Source organism: Sturnus vulgaris, chromosome 11 (genome assembly GCF_052056855.1).
Source record: "Sturnus vulgaris isolate bStuVul1 chromosome 11, bStuVul1.hap1, whole genome shotgun sequence".
NCBI classification, from domain to species: domain Eukaryota; kingdom Metazoa; phylum Chordata; class Aves; order Passeriformes; family Sturnidae; genus Sturnus; species Sturnus vulgaris.
In genome coordinates, this window is record NC_142253.1 from 1,805,950 (window position 1) to 1,832,702 (window position 26,753).

A 26,753-nucleotide genomic window follows, 5' to 3' on the forward strand; every position below is an offset into this window, starting at 1 on the left:
AGGCACAGCTGTGTGTTAACACATCCAAGAGGGCTTCAGCTGCCTGCTGTCCTTCCTTCAGAGCAGGCTGTGATTTGGGGAGCTCGGGTTGGGTTTTCATTGAGGGAAGGGTGAACAGCCCCCAGCTCTGTCACATTCCTGCTGCTCCCTCTCAATCTCAAGCCCTCATTTCTTTTCAGGACACTGCCACATCCCTGGCAATGTCCAAGGTCAGGTTGGACAGGGCTTGGAGCACCCTGGCATAGTGAAAGGTGTCCCTGCCCTTGGCATCCACACCAGGATGAGTTTTAAGGTCTCTTCCAACCCAAACCATTCTGGGATTCACAACTGCAAACAGAATTACCCTCCTGGACTGCCCTGACTCGGGGCTATGGTGCAGAGAACAGTGAAATACCTGGGAAAATCTGGACCCAAATTACTGAAATCCTGGAGCAGACAAGCAGGTTTGGGTAACAAATCCCAGCAGCTGTCTGGGAGTGCAGCTCTCTCTCCTCAGTGTGTGACAAGGACTGAGTTAGCTGGGCACTTCTAAATGCATCCATGGCTGAACTCGCTGGGAAAATGTCACCATGTGCTGCTTCCCTGTGCTTCTGTTGGTTTTCAGCTACAAAAAATGACAATGTTCCTGCTGCAAGTGCTGGGGCTCTGCGTGTGTGAGCTCACACATCACAGAGCTTGTCAGCACTGCGAGATAATGGGACCAACTGGGAGAATTTCCACGAGGATTGTGAGCCTGCCTGGAGTATCTGGGTCAGATCCTGCTCCAGCAAAGTGCACCAAGAGGGTCCCTTTATACAGAAACTTGGTTAATTAAGATAACAGATGTTGCTATTACACAAGTTATAGGGAATGGTTGTTTAATTGGACACTTTCATATTCTTTGCTACCAGCACAGAACATAATTTGCTTTTTTTTTTTTTATGCATTTCTTTCCTTACAATTAAACTGTATAAACAATGCAGGCACTGTACATTCGTGGAAAAGAAACAGCTCTAATGATGTAGGGGCTTTACATGAAGAGGAATGAGAGAAGAGCAATTTGTTTTGGGGCTTAAAAGCACAATTCTTTTTCTGTCCCAGCCTGAGTATGTGTCTGGTGGCAGGGTAAACGTGACTTCCAATAGCTCTAGGAGAACATTAGGGATTAAGACTGTTGTGTACATCTTTTAAATAAAAGTTGTTTTGCTTTTCCTGCATTTTTTCTGCTCTTGGGGAGCCAAGGAGAAGGGGAAAAGTGGAAAGGTGTGGAGGACCAAGAGAAACCACACAATGCTACAGCTTCACCTCTGGGAAATGTGAATTCTCACTCTGTGAGGAATAAATAAATGGAGTTATTACCATTAGGGCATGAAAAAATGAAAACCCCTTTGCCTAAGTCCAAAACAAGACCTGAGAAAAGAGGGGAGACTTGCAGGGGAATCAATGCAGACCCTGCAGGGCTGAGCAGCCCCTTCCAACACCTCCCCCAGAAGGGGTCAGGTTGGAAAGGATCCCTGCAGGTCATCACCTCCAACCTCCCTGCTCAGGCACATCCCCCTGCAGTACACGATTCATGATTCAGTGTCCAGACTGCTCCAGCAAAATCACTCCACACCAACGAGAAATAAACATCCCCTGACCAATCCCATGAGAAACTTCCTTCAGATGCCCCAAGTGAGCAGCCTCTGGTGCCAAGTCATTAAAAGCCAGCTCACTCTGTGCAGTGGAGGGACAAAAAGGCCCAGTTTGTCACAGGAGCATCTCAGCCCTGATGTGAAACCCCTCTGTTCTGGGTGCTGCTCTCCCACGGGCCCTGGGGGTTTGTTGGGACACCAACCTCGTTTATTGGGCTGTGGAAAACTCTGGAGCCATTCCCACCAGAAAAGCATCCCCTGGTTCTGAGCGAGGCTTTCCTGGGAATGGGAGGATTTAAATCCTGTCTCACCTGCTCCCACTCTGCCAGTGCCCCTGGGAGGAGCAGCATCACCAGGACCAAAGACCCTTCCCACAGAGGGTAACACTCACTGTGCACTGGAATGTGAAAGGAACATCAAGGATGGGAAATAATCCCTGAAATAATCTTTGTTTCCAAACAGCATTTGCAATGCATCTGTATCTATCTAACAGCTAGAGCTGTTCCTATATAAAATTTACCTTCTGGAGTCAGGCCCCCAACATCATTTTGGCTCAGTTAGGCCTCCAAGGCAGGATTTCCATTATTATGGAGATGAAGTGCCTTTAATGACTGCAATAATATAATTGTACCCCAGGGCAGAATTCCTAATAACACAATTGCACAGTTCTCAACCACCAGTAAGAGATGCCCTGAGGCCATGTGATTCATTAGAGGTACAGCACACACTACCTCAGCCTCCAGAGAAGAATATGAAACCTAAACTGATAAAGCTTTTTCTTTTCTTTTCTTTTCTTTTCTTTTCTTTTTTTTTTTTTTTCCTTCACTGTGGTAGTCTCTGCTCTCTGGGCAAACACTGAACACTTTGTTTTGCCTCCTGGACAGCAGGAACCTCCAGAGCCAGAGTCTCAGCAGCAAAAACCAAGCACAGTGTCTCCAGCAAGGAACTGAACATCACACAGCAGCTGGAAAGGCACAGAAGCCCCAGGAGAAACTGTGAAGTGATTGCCATGGCAGCCACCAGGCTGAGCACCAGCATTCAAAGCAAGCAGTGCCACAGGAACGCTGCTCTTAACTCCACCTGGAACTGGAAGGATCAGCTCTATTGATTAACCTGCAGGTGATCAACCTGCAGCTGGAGAAGGATCCAGATGTTCAGGTGCCTCTCTGGTACTCACAGGACCCTTTAATGTCACTTTAAGCAGAGATTGCACTGAAGTTTCTTCTCCCAGGCCTGTCTAAAAGTTCTGTGTCCTGTCCTAGATGAAGAGATTGCAGCAACAGCTTTTCCTGGCGTCTTTCTTCCCAGATTTCAACAGATTTTTTTTTTTTCCCAACAGCCAAGAAAGTTCTTGTTTGAAGTCCATGTACAATTGTGGGTATAGGGAGATACTGGAGCTGGACTCCGGGCACTGCTGCTGTCCCCTGGGACAGCAGGGAGGAGGTGACATTTCAGCAAGCACAGAAAGCAGAAGTCCAGCAGAATTAGCAGAGCTCAGGCACTTGGCCCCTCCTGCCCGTGCAGGCAGATGGAGCTGTGAGCAATGCCACGACCACAGCAGGCAATGCCATTCCCTAACTGTGCATTTCACACCTCCAGGGCCACTCTGCAGGGCTGGGCTGGTGAACAGAGGCACTGGTGAGGATTCAACACCCTGATCTCCACGGGAGACACAGCCCAGTGCGTGTCAGAGCAGAGCAGTCCCTGTGCCAAGGCTGCCAGGTAATCCCTGCTGGATGATCCAGGAAATCCCTGCTGGATGATCCAGGTAACCCCTGCTGGCTGGAAGACCCCTGGGCTGGAGGAGCTCGAGATTTCACACCAGCTCAGGCACATTTCAGGTGTGCTTTGCCATCCAGGGCTGGGTGCCCAGGTGGGAGGCTCTGGCTGTGGCTCAGCAGGAGGAGCTGGCACTGCCATGAGAGCCCACAGGGCTGGCTTTGCCCCTGAGCCCAGGGTGTGCCACCACCCTGCTGCCAGCCCTGCCCCAACTCTGCTGGGCAGTCCCACTCCCAGATTAGAATGAGGAGCAGGAATTGTGCTGTGCCAAGGGGAGCAGCCTCAGAGCAAGCAGCACATCCAGCAGGGACTGTGACAACGAGCACAGGGTGACACCCCACAATTCCAGCACCAAACACCTCCACCCTGGCACCACCCTCAGCAGCAGAGCAGGTCATTTCAGTTTAAAAATCAATATATCCTGATCTGTGACCACTGTGACCCCAGCAGCTCTGTGCCCTGCCTGCTAAAGGAATCTTTGTGCCATCGATCACCAGCTCCTTTCATCCCAAGGGGTGAAGCAAACGGCCCACACAAAACAGCTTTGTAAGGATCAGGGAGAGGAGCTAAAGGAGCCAGGAACAAGGTGTTCAACATTTTAATCATCTGCCTCTGAATGAACTGGGGCTTTCTGCATACTCAGACTCACCACCACAGTCTCTGTGATGGACATTACAGGCTGGGTGGAGCAGGATTGGATTTTCCGAGATAAAAGAACAGCTCTAACAGATTAAAGCTTTTAAACATAACAATTTCCTGCTTTTTGACCTTTACTGATAGGACAGGATTCTCCCCAGCAATCCCAGTGCCACACCATGTTTTGGAGGAGTTTCAAGGACACTTTTCCATGCCCTGCTCTCAGGTGCTGTGCAGGTGACACAACCAAACCTCTACAAAGCCAACAACAAATCAACAAATAACACCATAGAGGAGGATTTGAAAAGCTGGTTTACAAATTGAAAAAAAAAAGGAAAAAAAATGGCCAGTCTGAGAAAGCCACCTTCAAGTCAGGCATTAGAACTGTCAAATTATTACCCCCAAATAATTCCTGTTTGCAGGACACTGAGTAATGTACCTGAGCTGTGCAATTTGCAGTGGAGGCTTTTATCTCCTGGGAATCTATTTTTTATTTTTAAAGCAACAGTTATTTGGAGCACTGCGGAGGCAAAATATTTGGTTTTTTTTTTTTTTTTTTGGAGTGCATCTTTGTCAGCTTCTTGGCAGGGATGCTTTAAGAGCAGACAGAGATGGGATGGGCACCATGGGAATAGGAACCTCACCCCCAGCTCCTTGGGATTGAGCACAGGCTGTTTCCTCATGTATTTGCAAGTCAATTTTGAAAAGCTATTAATGACAAATTTAGCTTTGATTGCTGGAAGTCCCAGGGTTAGTTAATGAAAGAAATGGTTACTTTAAGACATTACCTCTCATTTTCTCTTAGGATGTCTTTTCCTTTCTTCCAAGAATAAGTAGGTCTGGGGGAGGCTTTGGGCTTGCACTCGATGATGACTTCACCACCCACTTTGACAAGAGTTAACTTCTTCAGCAGAGTTTTGGAGAAGTCTGGACCGATGGCTGAAAGCAAAATCAACACAAACCAGATCAGAATTCCCTCAGGAAAAAACAGAGTCAGACTCATTTGAACATTACGAAATTCCAGGGTGTTTCTCACAATTCCTAAATGATTGGACTTTATGAACTACGTGGATGTCCTGAGTGCTTCTTTCACTGCAAATGAGACTTGATTTGTTTAAAAATGTGTGTTCAGCTAAAAACATGAGAAACCAGTAACCCCACCATGCACATCTTACTGGGAAAGCACCCCTAGGAACCCCTCATGCATGAGGAGGATAAAGTATTTCCTTTTTCTGTGTCTCAGGATCACCCTTTTGTCAGTCAGGGAATTTCTCACAAACACAGAACCCATATAATCAATCAGAAATATTAATACTTCCAGAAAGGTTGACACTTTTATGCTTCCTATTCATAATTACTGCATAAACTGGGTTATTTATTTAAATTCTATAAAGGTGGGAGACAACCAGGTCCTGAACCAAGCAACACAAGGCAAGGCTTGTTGGCTCCAGGGCACAAAAAATCTTCTTTTCCTGCCCCCAGGGCACACTCCTATGTTTTGTGACAAACACTCAGATATCCACTGAGGTGACTCCCAAAGCCCTGCAGCCTCTCTGCAGCCCAGGGATGCCTTGGCTTCTGATTCCTGCCTCAAAGGCTCTTTAATGGTCCCTTTGCTGGGCTCTGAGGCAGCCCTGGCACTGAAATCCCCCAAGACAAGCAGGAGTTTCATTGATATCAAACAGGACAATTCAATTTTTTTAATGTAGAAAGTTCAGAGCAAAAGGTGAGGCAGCTGAAGGGGTTTAGGAACAGCTCTTGCTGATGGGAGCTTGGCTTTCTGTCAGAGCAGTGGCAGCAAAGTCTGCTCTCCCCATCCTCCCTGCTCCATATCCCTGCATCCCCCTGCTCCATATCCCTGCATCCCTGTGCTCCATCCCTCCTGCTCCATATCCCTGCATCCCTCCTGCTCCACATCCCTGCATCCCTGTGCTCCATCCCTCCTGCTCCATATCCCTGCATCCCTGTGCTCCATCCCTCCTGCTCCACATCCCTGCATCCCTCCTGTTCCATCCCTCCTGCTCCATATCCCTGCATCCCTCCTGCTCTCAGCGCTGTCCTTGGCTCCCTCATTGCTGCCCCTGTGAGATCAGAGCTGATATCAGAGCTGAGAGCAGAGCTGAGATCAGAGCTGAGGTCTCCGTGCTCTCCATCACCTCGATGCCCCACGACAGGACCCAAAGCTCACCTGCAGCAGGTGGGAGACAAAACCCAGCACATTCCTTTTTCTCAGGGGACCTCACCTACCTCAATTCCTTTGGATATCATTCCTGCTGCCAAAGGGGTGAATAAAGCATGATCCCACACTGGAAATGGGATGGGCTTTATGATCCAGTAGTGCTCCAAGTTCCTGAATCAGAGTTCAGGGACCTCTGAGCTCTTTTGTTTTCCACATCTAAACACAGGCAATGACTTAATTTTGGCACTTAGAAGCACAGGTAGGATATTAAAGACTATAAAACAGCCCTGAAACCAGCACTGGCTTTGTAAAACACTCCAGAATTAAAGGACACATCCTGAGGACACTTCCCGCCCAATCAGAATCAAAAATGCATTATTATTTATATCATTATTAATATATTGACACTTCTGAAACGAATTTCTCGGATGACTGTCCCAAATTTATAAGCAAAAGAGATGTTTTTGAATAATCCTGTTACTCCCATCTCTGTAATAAAGAGTTTAGATTGGTTTTTTGTGACTCATTTGCTGTATTTTCTTGCTCCTGTGTGAGACACAGGAGTTGCTCACCGTGGGTTTTATTCTGTGACGTTCAGAACGTCGTCATTTGACATTTAGAAACTCTGGGCTCATTTCTCAGCACTGCCACAACTTCCCTGTGCCACTTCAGGAATAATGAATTTAATTTATTCACACCTTTTGTTTGTCAGGTGGGGATTTTAATGACTTTTTTTCTTTGCTCTAGGCCCACATTTTATTTTTTCAATTCATTTATTAAACATTTAGCCTGAAAATTCTCTAAGACAAGACTGCATCTCGAAATACTTATTTTACAATGTCCAGTACCACTGGATTCTGCCTTTATTTAAAGATTCTGGGCAAGATAATTGGCAACAATAATTGAGAAGAATCACTCTGAGAAAAATCTCAGTCTGTAATTTTCCATTTCCCTCTTTCACTTAATTTTGCTGTAAGTCTCACTTGAAATGATTAAACACCACTAGTAGCAAGTGCTTAACTTCAGGACCTTTTAAAACAACCATTTCAACACTCAGATCTGGTTAAAAGCTCAAATTTCCCAGGGAGGGCTCAGAATGTTGCTTTGCTTTGAAACTCTAGCGAAAAGGCAAACCTGCTGCTTTCCTTTCAAAATGTGCCAAGTTAAATCACAGATGCACAGGAATTTATCTGCAGGACACCATTTGGGTGCTTTTCCTGTGACAGACAGAAACAGAGCTTCAGAACCCAAGTGAAAAGTTGGCCAAAGAAATATTCCCTGACAGGTTTCTCAGACCAGACTCTCCAAAATCTGATTTTTTTGTATAGGAACGAGGAGTTGCTGGGCACAGGGACACCCTGAGAGGCCCCATGGACAAGGATTAAACCTCTCTCCTCTGGAAACATCTCCCTTCTTCCCAAAGGTCCATTTTTACCAGGTTTTAAATAGACAAGAAAAGCACCACTGGGTTTATTTCGATTTCTTTCATGTCCAATAAATCTCAGCATTGTGAAGTCTAATTTATTGAGCATTACCTTTCTCCAACAGCAACACAGACAATCCTTCAAATGAATTTTTTTTTCCTATGCAGGCATCTATCACTGATGATAAAAAATGACCAATAATTGAAAATCCCATAGCTGGAAAAAAAAAACCTCATGCTTTTCTCATCAGGATAAATCAGGGAACGCTGCTGCTGAACGTTTGCTTTGAGAGCTACTAAACTGTTATTTCGTAATCAGGAATTGTGTTTAACCCTTTGAAACGACATCCCTATGCTGCCCAGGGCTGCTGCTCATACAAGAACATGGTTTGGGATTGAATTCCAGCCTGGCAGGATCCTCTGGGATGCTCCCACCCCAGCCCTGCTCAACCAGGAGCAGCTACAGGAGGTTGTGCCCAGTTGAGCATCTCCAAGGACAGGGATGCCACAATATCTCTGGATAATTTGTTCTAGTGTCCAACCAACCTCAAAATATAAAAATGTTTCAAATATAAATAATAGAATTTAAAAAAAATTTAAAAATCAAGTTTTTTCTCACTTTAAGAGGCATTTCCAGGGTTTCAGTTGGTGGTCATCACCTCCTGTCCTGGCACTGGCACCTCTGAGAAGATCCTGGCTCTGTCATCTCTGCTCCCTCCCCTCAGCAATTTCCCCACTTGGATTCACATGAGCTTCTCCTGGTTTTATCTGGGAGGAGCAGAGCAGCAGTGCACAGCACTGTGGGGTAGAATTTGCTTTTCTCTGGAGCATTCTGGGTGCTGATAGATTATTGAAAGGTCTCTTCAGAGAGAATGTCACCATGAGCAGAGTCACCTCTGCAGCCAGGACTGGGCATTTCTGGTCCTGGATGCTCTGAATGGCACTGCTCAGGTTTCTCCATAAATAGCTTTAACCAGCAGGAGGGTGAATGCACCTGCCAGCTCCTGGAGGAATGTGGGATGAAGTAAAAACCATCTGTTCTCTGCTCTCCACTGCCTCAAGTTTCTATTTCTTGCTTTCCTTAAAAACAAATCCTCAAAGATCCCCTTCTGCTTCAGGTGCTGCAGCTGGGCAGAGTTTGCTGAGGTTTTGTGTTGGAACCCACAAACCTGTTTTTTTTTGAGTTTTCTGTGCTGTCTGGCACTGACCCCCTGCAGAACACTGCTTTTGACTGACACCTTGGAGAAGGCTCCAAATTTGAGTGATGGAGTTAAAATCACGGGTGTGCAGTGAAATAGAAGCGTGTGATTTCACATGGTGAAGGGTTTTAAATTTGAGGGTTTTGTAGTATAGTAATAGATATGGGACAAGATGGAGGATTTTGGGTGGTGTCTCTTTTGGTTTTCATTTTCCTTCTCCTTCATGGTTTCAGGCAGTAGTTTCTGGTTGGATAATTAGTGTCACACTGAGGGTCATGGGAAGTTAGTTCTTGGGTTAAAAGTATAAATAATAGAGGTGTTAATTCTACATTGGACTGCTCAGCTTTAAGAGACCTTAGCAACTGGATTTTCCTCCATTTTGCTCACTTCTAGCAGGTGCTAAAAGTGCTGCTGAACTCTCTGTACTTTTGCTAAGATTTAATAAACAACCAAGCCCAAACACGAGAAACCCATTTCCATCGTGTGCTTGCTAATCCTGGCTCTGAGTGAAGGCAGAAGAGACTCCAGACAACCCACTGATGAAATGGTGCAGAACTGCTGGCTCTGTGGCAGTTTTGGGAGGTCTGCAGGGTTTCAGGGAGGTGAACTCACCGATGACACTGAGCTCTGCACTGGCAAAGATGACGCCGTGCCTGTTCTCCGCCACGCACTGGTACATGCCCGCATCCGACAGGCTCACGTTGGGGATGGTGAGAGAGCCCTGCTCCAGCTGCACCCTGCCCTGGGGGAACAGCACAACAAACTCCAAAATGAGCAAGGAAATGGCTCCTCAGAACACACACACACACACACAAAAACCCCGAGGCTGTCGTGCTGTGTTTTACAGCAAGGTGGACAAAACGGAGCGGCGGTAACACGGGAAGGATTTGCATGCTCCAATTTATCTGTCTGCCAGCCAAATTTATGTCAGGCTAGAGACTAAATGGTAAAACCAATATAGGAGTTGGTAAATGCAATTTAAATTAGAGGACTTTCCCTTGACCCCTCATTGATTTAATACTCAGAGCATTTAGATTAATATCCCTTTCAAGGAGATAAGCTTGAAGCAAGAAATGCACTTCTGTTCCACAGCCAATGCCATCCCCAGAACCATTTAAAACAATGGCATTTCCATGGAATCACAGAGTCATTAAGGCTGGAAAAGACCTCCAGGATTAGTGTCCAACCTTTGCCCAAACACCACCATAGCAACTGAACTACAGCACATACAGGTATTTCTTGGACACCTCCAGGGGTGGGGACTCCACACCTCCCTGGTCAGTTGTGATGGAGAAATTCACCCTTTCCAAGGAGAAATTCCTCCTGATGTCCAAGCTGACCCTGCCCTGGCACAGCTTGGGGCCATTTTGAGGCTATATGGCAATGCAGGCTGGTAAGACTGGTTGCCATCTCAGCCAGCACAGACAGAAACACTTATCATCTTCCGCAGTTTGCTGAAAACAATGCAAATGCTAATAATTTAATGATGCTTTACTTCATATCAGCCACTAACGTGATTTAAGAACAAGACCATCTGCCAGTGACCAGCGTGAAGCAACCAGAATTAGTGTGTGGAGTGAAAGACCAGCCTGTCATTTGTCAGCCTGAGGATATGGAGCTCAAGTTATCAATTCTAATAAATACAGCAAAGTGTTCCCTCCCTCCCCAGGAGTTTGACATTAAAAAAAATAATAATTCTAAAATAAAGAGCTATTGGTTTTCCACTTGGCCTTAGGGCAGAAATTTAATGTTTCTGCAGTTTTTATCAGGGTTTGATCAAATCGGGGCTGCCATGTTCTTTCACAGTAAGTGAAGGAGGGAAAGTGCTGGCTCCTGTGAGAGCAAAGCTCTGGTGACTAGGCTGAGCTTGTGGTGACAAGGTGGGATCATGGGCTGGGTGATGACCCTCCAGGACAGGTGTGCTGGTGGGAGAGGTGTAATTCCACAGCTCCTGCACAAGGACACAGCTCAGCAGGAGTGGGAACACCATCAAACACCAGCAGGAACCCCAAGGTTTCATTATCATTTGAAGTCCATCTAAAGCATCATAAATTAAAATAATTATTTTGGAGTGATCGTTCTCTGGTGACAGATTCCAAAACCCCATTCAGCCATTCCTTCCTCTTCTTTCCAGCATCATGGATCCTTTATTTTGGGGAGGAGCTCTGAATGCAGAGCTGTGGTGTGTCCCTGGGAGCAGCTCCTGGAGCTGTAGGGAGGTGCCACCACACACAGGCAGGAATGGGGGATTTTCTGTGAGGGTGGGGTGCCCAGAGAAGCTGTGGATCCCTGGAAGTGCCCAAGGCCAGGTTGGACAAGGCTTGGAGCAGCCTGGGACAGTGGAGGGTAGCACAGGTTGGAACAAGACTGTTGGATCCCACAAACCTTTTTTGAGTTTTCTGTGCTGTCTGGCACTGACCCCCTGCAGAACACTGATTTTGACCTGAGCCCTTGGAGAAGGCTCCAAATTTGAGTGATGGAGTTAAAATCACAGGTGTGTAGTGAAATAGAAGTGTGTGATTTCACATGGTGAAGAGTTTTAAATTTGAGAGTTTTATAATATAGTGATAGGTATGGGACAAGATGGAGGATTTTGGGTGGTGTCCCTTTTGGTTTTCATCTTCTTTCTTCATGATTTCAGGCAGTAGTTTCTGGTTGGATAATCAGTGTCACACTGAGGGTCATGGGAAGTTAGTTTTTGGGTTAAAAGTATAAATAATAGAGGTGTTAATTCTCTATTCTCTGTTTAGCTTTAGGAGACCTTGTAACTGGCTAGGTTCATCTCCATTCTGCTCGCTTCTAGCTGGTGGCCAGAGGTGCTGCTGAACTCTCTGTACTTTTGCTAAGATTTAACAAACAACCAAGCCCAAACATGAGAAACCCATTTCCATCGTGTGCTTGCTAATCCTGGCTCTGAGTGAAGGCAGCAGAGACTCCAGACAAAAAACCACCCGGCACTGTCACACGAGACGACCCTGAAGGTCCCTTCCAACCCAAACCGCGGAGCACCTCCACCCTCCCCATCCCAAAAACAACAGAGGCAGGCAGAGATCAGGCCCCAGATGCCACCCCCAGGGGGGTCCCAGCAGTGCCTACCTGTGGCAGCAGGGGCTCCCCATCCTTGAGCCAGCGGTAGGAGGGCTTGGGGCGGCCGCTGGCGCGGCACTCCCAGGACACGCGCTCCTCCATGGCCGCGCGCACGTCGCTGATCCGCTGCGTCCAGCTGGGCTGGGCTGCAAGGCAAGCACGAGGGAAGCCTTGGAATTGGGAGCCTGGATTTGAGAACCTTATAGGGTTTCAGCTTTTATCTCTTCCATCTATGTGTAATCCTGTAATTCTTTAGTGTGTAACTCCAAACTCCATGTCCAGCGCTGGCTGCTGCTCTCCCGTTTTGGGCAGACACAACAATTCCTCTCCAGGCTGGGAATCAAGGACACCTCACTGCCTCAGGCCCCCAGGGATGGAAACAAAAGTGAGTTGGGGGCAGCAAACTTGGGGTAAATGACTTCATTACCTGGAGCTGTAATTGGAAGATTAACCCCCAATATCAAACTTATCAAAGTGTGAAACCCACGATCCATTCTGGGTGCAGCCCTGGGGGGCTTTGTCTGCCCTAAGTGTACCTGAAGGTCCTTCAATAAACAAAACAGCTTTTTATTCCCTTAATTCTGTCTTGCCCTCTGTTTTTAGGCAGCCCCAAAAAGGCATCATAAGCACTGCTGAAGATTGCTGTTCTTCCTTGAACCCAGTGCTGCTTTCTGGAGCTGGCACAGGCAAGATCAGAATGCTTTTATTTTATTTTATTTTAGTAAAAATCCTCAAAGAAAAAGAGTACTTTCAGAAACCCTGCTCACCCTACAAAAACAAAGCAGTTGTTACACACCTGGTCCTTCAAACAGAGACATTTTCCTCCTCAGGGTCTCTACAACTTGGGCTTCAAAGCTCTAAAATTCAGCTTCTGTTTTTAAAACTTGTAAATGAGAACTAGTTCTGCACTGAAATTGAGGATATTCCAGTAACTCTGCATGGCTATAGGTGCTGCTTCAGGTCCAGGCTCTCAGTCTTGTCTCAGTTATGGCCAGATCTCCATGTCTTGCCACAGGAAAGAAAAATCTTTGGACCCAATAATTGTATTAATGACAATGAATTAACCTAGGAAGGCCACAGGCAGATACTGGAGACACATTTTGGTAGAATTTGGTGAAAACTAGAACTGGCACTTTTCAGCCACTTGTGAGATTGTATTTTTAACTGTGTTTCACATAATTTTATCAGGTTGTTGGCTTATTTTTTTTTTTAATAAGAGTTTACATTTAGCCAGATCCCACCAGATTCTCCTAAAATTGCCACGTGGTTTTGAAGACCCACAAACCCTCAGACTTTCTTAAGAGTCACCTTTTGTCCAGATATATCTACAATATACAACACTATCTATTTAAGACCTCATTATTAATAGTATATTAATATATTTTATCTATAATATTTCTCAGAAAGTCCCATTAAACAACAGAGTTCTGATTTTTTTAAATTGTTTTGACATAAGAGCATCTGCCTTAGCAGGATGGTATTACCAGCAGAGGTCTCCAAGAACCTGATTAATACTTTTCCCCGTGTAATCAGATAAAAGAAAAAAAAATTAAGATTCCTCAAAGCCAGGGAACAACTTTATACATCTTATTTGGAGAGGGACAGGGGGTTAGAGATGGGTTTAAAAGGATAAATTTTAAAATACCCCATCAGAACGGCAGATTGGTATGATTATACCCAAAACAGGGGTCTGTCTGTGATGATGGGATGCTGGAAATGCAAATTCAGAGAGCTCAGCTCGTGTTTGACCCCACCCCTGGCACCCTGAACGTTCCTACAAAGCAGAGAAGAAGGGGAGAGAGTTTTCCACAGCTCCATGGGACTTAAAAAAAAAAACCAAAAAAACAACAAAAGGTGAACTGAGCATCGTGGCAATGCAGAAGTAAAAGGAGAAGTGAGTGGTGTTGATTTCTCTGGCTGCCCCTCCTGCCCCTGTAATATTTTAAGCTTGTTTATTGTCTGCATCTGAAGAGATAGGAAAGGAAAAGCCTTTAAATGCAGGAAGATGAAAGTCAGTTCTGTCGTCTGGAGTAAGAACTTGAACAATTCCATCGAGCCAAGCAATTGCAGTGGGTTCAGTGGCTCAAGGACATTTGCAAATTACTCATGAATTTACATATTTACTATTCCAACAGCATCTAGCTCATCATTTTGAAGGGAATTTTACGATCCCATGAAAGGAGCTCTATAAAACCCACACACATCCATTTGCCTTTTTTATTTTTGCTGCGCTGTTTTACAGATTTCCCACATGAAAACAAAGCTAAAAAAAAAAACAAAAAAAACCACCCAGACAAAACAACTGGAATTAATCTGCAAATCAAGCAAAGCCATGAATGGTAAGCTGTGCTCTGTAACCTACATGTGTGCTAGGGAAAAACAAAGATAATTCCTGTGCAGAAGAGGACAGAAAATTCAGAATTCATCCTCATTTCATCCTCAAATAAGGGAAATAACAATTTTCCCCAAAATAAGGGAAATTCTCTCCAAAAGGCATTTTTTGGGGTAGTTTGTGGGCTGCTCATCCCAACTCCTGCCCTGAGAGCTGAGACTGAAACGTGCAGTGCTAACCCCCTAACCCCCACCAATTTTAATTTTAACGCTTAAAATTTTCAATTCCAAAGCCATTTATGGTGCAGACAACACCAGAACGAGCAGCACAGGTCAAAAAAAAAAAAAAAAAAGAAAATAAATCACCTCAGTGAGAAGCTCTGAGTGGTTTGTTTGGCAGGAGTTTGTTCTCTGCTGTTCTTTGGGAGCTTTTTCTAATTAGGTCAAGCTCTCCTCTCAACAGTTCAGTGCAGAGAGGAGCTCTTGGCTTCATCTTGGGGGAATACTCAGGGCTTGGCTCACGCTGCAAAGATGTGTGAGCCACCAAAGGAGAGTGGCCACAACCTAATGGAATTTGACAGGAGCCCACCGGGGATCAGAGCAAGGTAACACGACACGAGATTTCAGGCATGATAATTAAAATAATTCAAATAAGGGGATGAGAGCAGCTCGTCTCTACAACATTTTCTGGTATAGCAATGTTCTCGGAGATAATGACAAGATTTAATTTGTGACTGGTGTAGAAAAAAGTCCTTTGGGCGGCGCTGAACAAAGAGAAATTATTTTACAGGGAATATTTTGGCCCTGCTTGGAGTATTTAAGATAGTACTGGCCTTGGAAATATCCTGGAGGAAAAATCTGCAAGCTGATTAAGAATTCATCTGAGTTGCAAGGAAAATTCATATGCTAAATCTATAAAGTGAAAGAAAAAGCTTAGAGATATAAGCACAACTCTTATATAAGGATTGCTTTAAAGAAAAATCTCCCCCTCCTAGGAGATGAGAGCTGTCTGGAGTTTGGACTCAGGGGGACAGAAAAAAACTGATGGAAATACTGAGAAAAAAATCTGTTTACCTTTGATCACCTTTCAGTCTTCACCAACACAAAGTGGGACAGTTAAAACCAGGTGAACAGGAAAATATGCCCAAATATATTCTTACTTCTCTAAGACAAAAAAGTGCAGGGGCAGTCTGTCCTTTGCTGTAATAAATTAAAAGGCAAAAATAGGAACTGGAAATAATGTTCTAAGAAATATTTGAAAGTGAAATGACGTGGCAGGTGATGATGCATCACCTCAGAAATGAGTAACAAACCCCCAGAAGTAAAGGGAGAAATATGAGAAATAAACCTGTAGGACTCTGCAATCATCTGTGAGTTCAAAACAACCAAAAAGACTCAAGCAAATGAGGTGCTAATACATATCCAGAATCCAATTCTCGGCTGGTGTGTATTGATTTCAGTGTTCCTAAGCCAATTTCTAGCAGCTGATGACCTGGTGCAGGCTGTGTAATTCATCATTAATGGCAGATGAAAGGCTGAGTGACTTGTCCATTACCATCTCTATTCTAAGGAGATTGAGACTGAGCCCAGGATCAGAGCAGTCTAAAGACCAGAAAGCCAAGTGTAAGAAGCAAAAAAAAAAAAACCAAACCAAAAAAAACAACCAGATGGGAAAAATAGATGAGTAATTGGAAATAAAGAGTGCAGCCAGTGTATGAGGCTTGTGCAGATAAATACACACATCACCCTGCCCTGAATGGACACAAACCCCTCAGATCCTGATTGGTTTCCTTCCCAAAGATCACAGGGATGTGAAACCACACCTCAAGTTACCACTTTTCCTCTCTCTTCCTCCTTTCCTTCCTCCTGACCTCTGCTGCCAATTCAAACAACTCAGAGGTGTGCAAATCCTGCACCAAACCAATCTGCTGGGATGCTGTGCCTAAAGAATCTCCATTTGGCTGAGTCTTTGGAAACTCTGCAAGACTGACCCAGCCTGGGAGTTCTGCTTGGCACTCAGACATTAAACACCAGAGGAAAAAAAAACACAGGAGAATCTGGAGGAGTTAACCCAGATGATGAAAACTCCTCATTTGTCCCTTCCTCTCATTTACCTCGGGTTCCATGAGCTGTTCTGCACCATTACAGCATTTTCTCCCCAGTTTTCGTGGGCTGTGGGTGTTCCAGGCACATCCACAGGGACCCATCCTCATGGGTTTAGTTATTTTTCATGCTGACACTGAGCTGCAGCTGCTCAGGGGTGTAAGGGAGGTGTGGGGTGTTCTGTGAGCAGCCTTCACATTTCATTTCTATTTGTGTTTCACTCTATTTGTATTTCTGCTTCTCCTGCTGGAGAGATGTTTCTCCAAGCAACAATGATAATAATATGGGACTTGTTCTGAATCTCCAAAAATTGGATTTCTCTGTAGGCAGGGTTCCAGCAATTCCTTGAAAAGGAAAAGCTGATGAGAAACACGTCTGTGCTCTGTGCAGGAAGCTGTTCTGGGTGCAAGACTTCCCTTGGGCAGCAAATAACTCAAAACTCAGAGTTATTCCTCCCTGTGGTAACTTTTATCTGTGTAAAATGTGACAACAGGGTTTTCTAGTGAGTGATGTGAAAGATAATTACTAATAATATACATAACAATACATTGATACACTTACCCTATTTACAGGAATTTTCTGGTATTTTTATCAGTCCAGAAACTCTATTCGATTTTTCAGCAAATTATTTGTGATTTGGAACTTAAACTGAGCAGACACAAAACTGCCTGATTTTCACTTGTACAAATTTCCTTTTTAGACCTCTGGCCATAATGAGGAACATAATCTGATTTACACCTGAGGCTGTTTTACAGAGTGGCAGAAAGTGGCTTTTGCCCAAATAAAACTCAGGCCTGCTGATGAAAGGGAGACTCTTTTCACTGCAAAATTAAAGATCCTCACAAATTCCTAGTGGGACGTGGATTTGAAAAGGATTTAATCTGAAAAGGGGCCCAGCCAATTAAATGGGTTCTGCTGAATAGCTCAGAAAATGCTGCACAGAGCTGTAATTAGTGACAGAGAAGTCTGTCTGTCTGCTGATGCAGATGCTGCTGTGCTGACACTTTTGGAAAACATTTGAGCTGCAATGTTCTCCTCCTTCCCTGGGCTTGCCAGGGCAGGAGAGGACGGGAGATGCTGGAGCAACACAGGTGATGCTGAGTCAGCACCTGCATCCGTGCTGGCTCAGCCTGAGCTGGTTTGGAGCTTGGGTATTTCCCAGGGTGGATCTGACTGGAAAACCAGCATGGAAATCCCATGTTTTGTGTCCCAATCCTGGCAAACAAACGCTCTCAGTGGTGGTGCAGCTCCTCAGCCCTCCCCAGTGCTGTCACCCCCAGCCCCACTGAACACATTTATATTTGGATCACCTCAACCAGCAGCTATTTCTTCATGTTTTCTGCTATCCAGGCTAAATATTTTGTTGGGAAGGGAGATCTCAAGTTGTTGCATTGACTCATCAGAGTCAATGCAGGGAAGCAGAGCTCAAGGAGTTCAAACCCAGGGAAAAACAGCCTTGGGGTCATCAATATCAACAAAAGAAGATTGGGATGAAACAGCATCTAAACTTACCATGAATTAAACATCAATAATAAATAAGCATCTCCTTGATGCTGGTTTTATGAACAAAAAGGCAATTTCTTTTTAAATTAGCTGGTTAAGGTAATCTGTTTACTGTACTTCTGCCAGGAAAAAAAAAATAAATTGTTGGCATTGCTGTTTGCTCAGGATATAAATCTTAGCCCTGCGGAGGGTTAGCAAATGTAAAATTTATGAGCAGCCAGATTAAAAATACAATCAGGTCAATGGGAGTGCATCCCAAAACACACAGCTGAGGGTGTGGAGGGCCCTCACTGCAGGGAGAAACTGGAGGAACTGGGAGAACACTGGGAGGACACTGGGAGGACACTGGTCCCCTGTGTCCTGCTGGGGACCTCACCTGCCTCAGCTGGCACAGGGAACAAGTGCCAGGCCAGGAAGGCAGCTAAAAGGTGGAAAAGAAGAAGCTGTGCAATCTAAATTGATAAATCAGGATCAGGGAATATTCTGAGTTGGATCAAATGCAACAGCTGTCCCTGCATGGACAGCCCCAAGAATCCCACCAGGTGCCTTTGCCAGGAATGAAGCTGGGGCAGGGACAGCAGGGAGAACAAAAGATTCAGCAAGGAAATGTGTCATTGAGAGCTCCATCAGCCACGGAAACAGAACTAAGAGCTGTAATTGCATTAACAGGAACATGTTTCCATGGGAAGGTCGATCCATCAAGGGGGACTGAGCCCTGGAACAAATGTTTGTGGAGAGCATGAAACACAGCCTGGTGCAGGGGCTCAGAGCACACAGAATGCACCAGGAATGCATCCTGCACGTTTAATTAACCTGTTCTGCTGCAACAAGGATGTCAAACAACTTCAGTGTCACTGATATGCTAACAGAGGAGAAAATAAACACTGATCTAAGAGTGGAACACAGCAGAAGTCAACCTGCCCTGGCAACTTCCAGAGCACAGAGAAGCTGGCAACGCTGGGTTATCTACAGTGAGCAGGCAGATTTGAATTTCTTTTTCTTCTCTTTTCTTATGTGATGCCATGCACAGAGGCTGATAGCTGGGTTTGAAGGGGTGGTGCTGTTAGAGCCCCACTGTGACCTGCAGAGCCCATCAGTGCCCGTGATCTGACAACCCAGATCACACTGAACCCCCTCTGCTTTGGGCTGCAAGGACCTTAAATCCCACCCAGTGCCACCCCAGCCATGGCAGGGACACCTCCCACTGTCCCAAATCCCAATGTCCAACCTGGCCTTGGGCACTGCCAGGGATCCAGGGGCAGCCACAGCTGCTCTGGGCACCCTGTGCCAGCCCTGCCCACCCTGATGATGAAAAATTTCTTCCTCAAATCCATTCAAACCAGAACCTTTCAGCACCTCCAGAGCGTTTCCCTCTCCAGGCACCAGCCCTGACCTTCCAAAAGCAACCTGAAAGCTCTGCCACCATTACAGCTGTATTTCAGATTAAAAAACCCCAATTAGTAAGCAAAAATATATTCTTTTCCTCAACTATTTGTACAAAAGTTTACAAGAAGTTACCTTCCCCTAAAAGATTTTGCTGCCAAGCAGAATTGCAGAGCCCAGAGCACAGAATGCAAGTTGTTTCTTTTTTAAGAGATCTATTTTCAGTACTGGCTGCAAAACACAAATTATCCTAAAAAACAACTAGTTCCCTGGAAAACCACCATCCTCAAGACAACAGGGATGATATTTTGGTGAATTATCTTTAAAACTTGAAACAGGGGAGGTGTTTGGCTGCCACCTCTCCACTGGGAATTCCTCCACTCCCAGGGAGGAGATGGAAAAACTTCCCAGCAAGGCAGACTGAGAGCAGGACATTCCTTTTCCCAAAAAAACCTCGAGCTTCTCTGCTGAAATGTCACCATGGGTGTGAAAAGCAGCACGAGCCACGGTGGCAGCTTTTGTGTAGGATCCAGAGCAGTAAATTCATTACAGTAATGAGATTATAACTCAATATATGCCATGGTGGGAGTGTTCCAAAGGCTCCATTTGCTGCTTTCCAGGGAAGGCAGCTTTGGCCGTGGGTAGAGTAAAAAAAAAAACTGTACAACTGATGAGTCTTTCAATTTACTCCCCACATGGGAAAAATCAGGAGAAACACACAGCACAGAAAAAGGAATCTTTAAATCATCTAATTAAAAAAAATTAAAACCCGCTTGAATCAACCCCGGATTCTTTGCTTAACATAAAAGATTTCACTTTGTTCTTGCTCTTTCACTCCTTTTTAATGTTTTCTCTTTTTATATTTCTCTCAGTTTTAAAAGGAGAAATGTTCATTTGAAATGGAAGCCCCCAAAGTTCCGATTTCTAAATGAAATGTCTTTCAGAAATATTTTCAATTTGAAAACATCCCTACTTTTTTAAAAAAAATTACCCACCAAATTCAATCCAGTTTTGCCAGAAGGGTTGGTTCCCAAACTATTTTTTCTGTGGCAAAATTATTATAAATCAAAAAACCATTCTCCTCATCTCTGGAGTTCAACCCAATCTTCCCTGCTGACAGGAGCTGGGCCCTCAGGAGCATTTGGGGGAGAAAACCTTGAGTTTTTTGTCCATATTTTCTATAAAGAACAGCACGGGATGGGAAGAGGGCAGCAACAAAACCAGGATTCTTTTGATATTGTGGAAGTCTCTGCACATCTGTGGGGGTTGTGGAACCTGCAACTTCTCCTCTCCAGAACATTTCAAACAGAACCTTGGTACCAAACCCAGCCCCTAAATCCCCTCCCTGCAGCTTCTCCTCTCCAAAACATTTCAAACAGAACCTTGGTACCAAACCCAGCCCCTTGTGCCCCTAAATCCCCTCCCTGCAACCCTCACTCAGCTCCAGCCAGGTAAAGCCACACTTTTAGTTCTCTTTGTGGGGCTGCTCCCAGCAGGAATTTGGGGATGAGCAGCAGGACCAGAGGGATTAATGCATCTTCTATTTAACAGAGCAGACCCAGGAAGCTGCAATGTGACATTTGGCAGTGCCTGGCTCCAGGGCTGTGATTTCAGTGAGGGAAGGGCAGGTGCAGAAAGCCTTTGAGAGGAGAGGGCTCTGCCTTGGCAGGGTTAAATCCCAACTCTCCCCATTGCTCAATCACTGATCCTCTTCAAAGCAGCTCTTAATTGGTTATCAGCAATTAACATTTATCCAGGAAAGCTGGGGCAGCCCATACATCATAAATCCCAAGCTGTAACACGAGGATGTTCCCCCAGATTTCCTGCCTTACCCTCCCAGCCACGAGAAGGCAAAAAAAAAAGCCCTTTCCAAGCATTTCCAGCACGTTTCCATGCCAATGTCCTTCTGGGGATGTGTTTTGTTCCAGCTGCTCTGATTCTCAATTAATATGCACCATTCAGCCAGGTTTTATTCCAAATTACACCCTTCTCGAGATGTGCCATTTGAAAAGAAAGCCATTTCAGAACCATCCTCGCAAAAATTACGTCCTCACAAAAATATTGACTGCAGATTGCACTGGCTGCTGTAAAGCCCTGAGAGCGGGGCAGCCTGCTCACCATAAAATGTCAGCTGTCCTCGTGCCACGTTTTTCCCTCTCACATTTTCAGCCACGCACTCGTAGAGCCCAGCATCCTCCTGCTGGAAATTGGGGATTTCGAGGAGCCCGCTGGATCGGTGCCTCCGAGCTTTCCTGGGGATCTGCTTCCCATCCGCCCTCCTCCAGCTGATTGTGGGCACTGGGCTGAAGGGGAAAATAAAACAAAGTAAGACTGGCAAAGTCTTGGACTCACCACGGGTCTGGTCAGTGTGAGGAGCCTGGCACAGGATTTTTGTTATGGGTGGGTTATGCGTGACATAAATATAAATGGTGGATAAGCAGGAGATATTTTATTATTAAAATGTTGTTTTGACCCTGTTGAATTTGGGGTTCTGCTGTGAAAACACATCCATTTTAGGGTGAGGAGGCCCTGGCTGGGCTTGCCCAGAGAAGCTGTGGCTGCTCTAAAAGTGTCCAAGGCCAGGTTGGACATTGGGCTTGGAGCACCCTGGGATGGTGGAAGGTGTCCTTGCCATGGCAGGGGTGGCACTGGATGGGATTTGAGGTCCCTTCCAACCCAAACCATCCATTTTGTGATGGTTTTCCTACCACTTTCAACATTTTGGAAGTGTTTACTCCAGAAGCAAGAGTCCCCAAACCCTGTGGCTGCTACAAAAACTGGCCACAGGTAACTCCTGCTGGGGGAAGTGAATCATTAGGAACTGCTGCAAACTCCACAAATCCAGCACCACAAACATGAGAAGCTGCAAAAATAATAATTAATAATAATAATAATAATGATGCAAACTTACTTGCCCAAGGCAAAGCACTCCAGTTTCACCGTGGTTCCTTTTGCAGATGGAACAGTTTCTGGGAACTGCACTTCTATTTTGGGCTCATACTCTCCCATCACCCCTGGGAACATAAAGGAGATGCTAAGGCTTGGTTGAATTTCAGCAATAAATTCACAAGTGTTCCCGTGCTAGCACAGAGCTGTTCTATACATCATTACTTGCCCAATTAATCCATTCATTTTAAACATGGCCTGTTCCTAACAGCCGTGGAGTGTGGGCTCTTTTCCCATTCACTGCCAGAGGAGAAGCTGAACCAACTCTCCACACCATCTGCCAAAGATTAAAATCTCTTCATGGCTCTTTTGAATATTCAAATTTTTTGCAGGTAACTTGTGAAATAAGGGGAGCAATAATCAGGGAGGTTCAGCATCTTCTAGAAATGGAACACGGAACAAACAGCCATTAGGAGAAAAGTTTTCAAATCCCTGGAGTTAACAGAGATATTTCCATTCACTTCCAGGATTTCAATGCACAGAGATCATCTACTCCTCGGGTAATTTCTTTATTTTTTACTGCCCCAGTAAATCACGGAGCGTGGCAGCCTCTTTATGAAATTGTGTTTAAAAATTTGTGCACATAAAAAGGCCATTATCCCCCTGACAAATGGCTCCATTTCCAGCCACTGCACTGTCTAAAAGCCAGCACATATAATTCCACCAATAGTGATTATCAGCTAATTGATGATTGCAGTTCAAACCTCAACAGTGCAGCACGTCCTGGAGGGTGGCCAGGGAGGAGAGGAGCCCTGAGGAATCCCAAAAATACAGGAATGAGCCAGCAGTGACACTGGGGCACCTCAGAGCTGCTCATGTTGGCCTGGGATTGCTGACTGCTCTTGCTTTTCACACTGAATGCAAGGAATTCCTGGTTTTTGCTTTAATTTTCCAGTGATAAAGCTGGAAATTCTCAGTGTGAGGTTTACACCAAGTGTGCCTCTGCTTGCTGACCTGAATGTTCTCTGTTCTGATCCAAGAGCAGGTTCTGTCATCTTTCTTCCAACACATTAATTTGTAATAAATTATCTATAATTATAGTTATAATTATTCATAATATATCTAATATTGTAATATAGATACATAAAATAAATTAATATGTATAATATATAATACATATTATAGGATAGATAATATTATTATATTACAATATTATACATATTGGATAATAATATTATAATATATAAAATATATATTAGTATAAACATATTATCTATTATATATATATCATACATTATACATTATTTATTATATAATATATATAATACTATATAATAATTTATAATAAATTATAGTAGCTGCTGCACAGCCTCAGTTGTCAAAATTCAATAAATTTATTAAAAATATGGATACTCTCCCCATATCCACATCCTGCCCAGCACAGGAAACAGGAAATCTGTGATTCCACAGTGCCATTCCAGCATTTACAAACCAAAGCAGAATTATGTGGCACATCACTCATTGGCCCTCTGCCTGTTAACACTGCACCCTCCAAAAGCTCAAAATCCTGTTTTCCCAACTGGGATCTCCCAAATCTTTACAATCTTACCAAAATTTCTCCAAAATCTATTCTAAATATTTGCTGGGTGAGCTTTAACCAAATCAAGAACTGCCCTGTGGTCTCCCCAGCAGCAGCTGTGGAGATCTTTTCCCTCTTCTCTTCACTCTGTTCTTATTTATTCCCATTTCTTAGCCTTGGGCTGGGTGTGGAGAGCTGAAATCCCAGGGGTGGGGTGGGAATGTTTTCCTGGAGCTGGGGGACAGCAGCCACAGCCACCACCCCCCCTCAGCCCTCACTGTCAACTCCAGCCACCAGAAAATCGGGATTTGTACCTGGAAAAATCAGAATTTGTACCTGGAGAAACCACAAGCTCCTGCTGCAATGGCACCCTGCAATCTCCACAAATGTGTACAGGGCACAAAGTGAGCCCTGCTGTCTCCTCTTTATAGGAGAAACATCAGAACAGCTGAGACATTTCCATCCTGAATCCATGCAGAAAATCCTCATTTTTCCTGCTGTTGCTGGGTGATTTAACATCTGTGCAGGTGGCAGGGATGGAGGAGGAAATAAAGGACTCAACCAGAGCCTGGGCTGTGGCTTGGAGAACACTCCCAGTGTCACAGCACATCAGGTGCTCCATGTGTTGACATTTCTGAGGCTTCTGCATCTTTCTTCCAATTTCAAGGCTTAAAAACGTTCTTTGGGATGAAAGTCCCAGCAATTCAGGAGGAGGATAATTTGTCTGAGGATTTGATCTGCATTTCCTGACAACACCTGTGAAACCTCACAGTTTAATTGGCCCATACAGCTGCTGCTGATGGCAATTTCATTCCAGGACTATTTTGGTCCTTTCTTACTGTTATTCTTTCAATCCTGCTATGGAAAATCACAAATTTTAAAGAGAAATAGGGAAGTACTGCAGGAGCAGCAGCTCTCAACACCTGGATGCTCCCAGCAGGTTTTGGAGTGGGATGGGGCAGCCACAGCTGTGCCAGAGCCTTCCCACCCTCACAGGGAGGGATTGGGATTGAAAATTCTTTCCCAATCTCTCCCTGCCCCTGCAGTTTAAAGCCATTTCCCTTTGTTCTATCACTGCACACCCTTCTACCAAGTCCCTCTCCAGCATTTCCAGTATGGTTTGAAAAAAAAAAAATAAAAAAAATCCCATTACTGGAATATTTAAAACATTATTTCAGCACTGCAGTTGTTAGCATGAGACAAATTTAAACATTGCCCTTTGTCATCCATGCCAGGACTCCTCGTGGACTCAGGGGGACAGATTTGCTGCTGTGTTTGTAGGAACACAGAATTCCCTGCAAGGGAAGGCAGATATGGAGCAGAGCTGGAAAAGCAGCACCTCCAGCCCTGCCAGTCCAGCTGTGACAATTCCACATCACCAGCAACATTTCCCTCTCCATCCACAGGGATTGTGTCAAGCTGATGGGCAGGAGCTGCTGCAAGGAACCTGCATTTTCCAAGCAAGGAAATTTTTGTCAAATCCCACGAGGTGACAGTGGATCTTCTTCCAGGAGAAGTTGCTAACATTGCATTTCTATTCCTGGAACTAAATGTCCCAACTGTTAGCCTTTAAACAGAGACATTTTAATTAATTTTAATTGGAAATTAACATGTAAATGCATTTTTCTTATCTGCTCCAAAATGACGATGATACGGATCAATTGTCTGTATAAATTTAGAAATCCTCTTTTGCTTTCTTTTCCTCTTTTCTCCATTATTCCACAGACCACTAAAAATAGCACTAATTCTGCTGGGAAACACAGGCTGAGCTAACAGTTACCGAAACAACCAAGTGCCTTTGTTCACTTTTGGGCTGCATAAAACGAGAAAAACTGGTATATCCAGACTCCAAAATCTATTTTGTTTCCTGTCTTTGACCAACTCCCAGTGGGTTTTTCCTTTGTAATTATTGCCTGACTCTGAGAGTCGCTCCAGTGGTGGGAAGAGCAACTTCAGCTGCCCATGAGTTTGAACCACAGCTCCAGCATCACTGTAAGAGCCAAAAATGAGGGATGCAGGGCTCCAGGCTTCTCTTGAAATTGCTGTTTATTGTATCCAAAATGATTCAGCAATTCAGGGATTGTGGGTGACAAGAGCCCAGCCCACAGCCTGTCACCTCAGCTCTGGGTTTGTCTGAAGCCTCTCTAGTTCTGGTTCCAATTCATTCTATACTTTCCATTGCAGAGCATCTTAAAACATGACAACCAATCAATGCTTTTACTGTTACCTATAGCCCATCATAACTACTAATATTGCCATATTCATGTTACTATTTCCCAGTCACAAAAGGTTAATATCTTACAGTTTAAGCTAGAAGTTGTTTTTCAGTTTTCTTGCAGTGGAATATTTTGAGATCTTTTCTCCACTTGCAACATTGGCTTTCTTGGTTGTCTGTGAAAATCTTTTTGCTTGGTAAAAACGTCTTTTGTTTGAGGTGGATTTATCTTTTGTTCTAAGTCATAAAAGCCCCTTCCAACTCACTTGCTCTTTGCTTTTTAGTTACTCAGTCAGACTGGCTCAGCAATTCTTTTCTTCTATATCAAAACTTGCTATCATTTCTATTCCTTCTTCAGCTTCTACATTCAAAGATCTTTCTGTTACACACACACACACACATCTGTGAGACCTTCCTGTCAAATCCTTATCCTTCCCAACAGTAAGGAGAAAAAAAATCACGAGGGAGAAATGTAGCTGTGGAAAGGGGTTTTAACCCTTTAAGTGCAGCAGAAATAAGATGCACAGCTCCATGGTCGTCTGTCATGACAGGAAGAAAGAGCCAAGTTTATTCACAAACACACTTGGTTTTATAGCAGGACTGCAACTCCCAGAGTAGAGAAAAGGTGATTGGTTCAGAGAGAAGACACCCCATGGCCAGGGCCTGGGCACACACCACAACAGGGGTTTGATTTTGTTATTAATTCCTTTTTATTTTGACCAAATTATCACCCTGGGAGAAATTCTCCCTAGCCTTGAGCTGGGAACAGAGCTGAGAAGCTCCAGCCTGGAATATTTTCCAGGCTGCAATACTTTCTCAATTTGTATCCCACAGGGG

The 26,753-nt window shown here is 44.6% G+C and overlaps 1 protein-coding gene across 3 annotated transcripts in view; it reads right to left on the reverse strand.

Moving 5' to 3' along the window:
* The window catches only part of LOC106850350 (contactin-4), a 271,490-nt gene that overhangs the window by 40,738 nt on the left and 203,999 nt on the right, over positions 1-26,753 (reverse strand). For all 3 annotated transcript variants that reach the window (XM_088171240.1, XM_088171241.1, XM_088171239.1), the window contains exons 8-12: positions 22,148-22,250; positions 21,355-21,539; positions 11,926-12,062; positions 9,442-9,571; positions 4,817-4,967 (exon numbers count right to left, since the gene is read on the reverse strand). In XM_088171240.1, the coding sequence (XP_088027366.1) occupies positions 4,817-4,967; positions 9,442-9,571; positions 11,926-12,062; positions 21,355-21,539; positions 22,148-22,250 (706 nt within the window). The remainder of the gene's footprint in view (positions 1-4,816; positions 4,968-9,441; positions 9,572-11,925; positions 12,063-21,354; positions 21,540-22,147; positions 22,251-26,753) is intronic.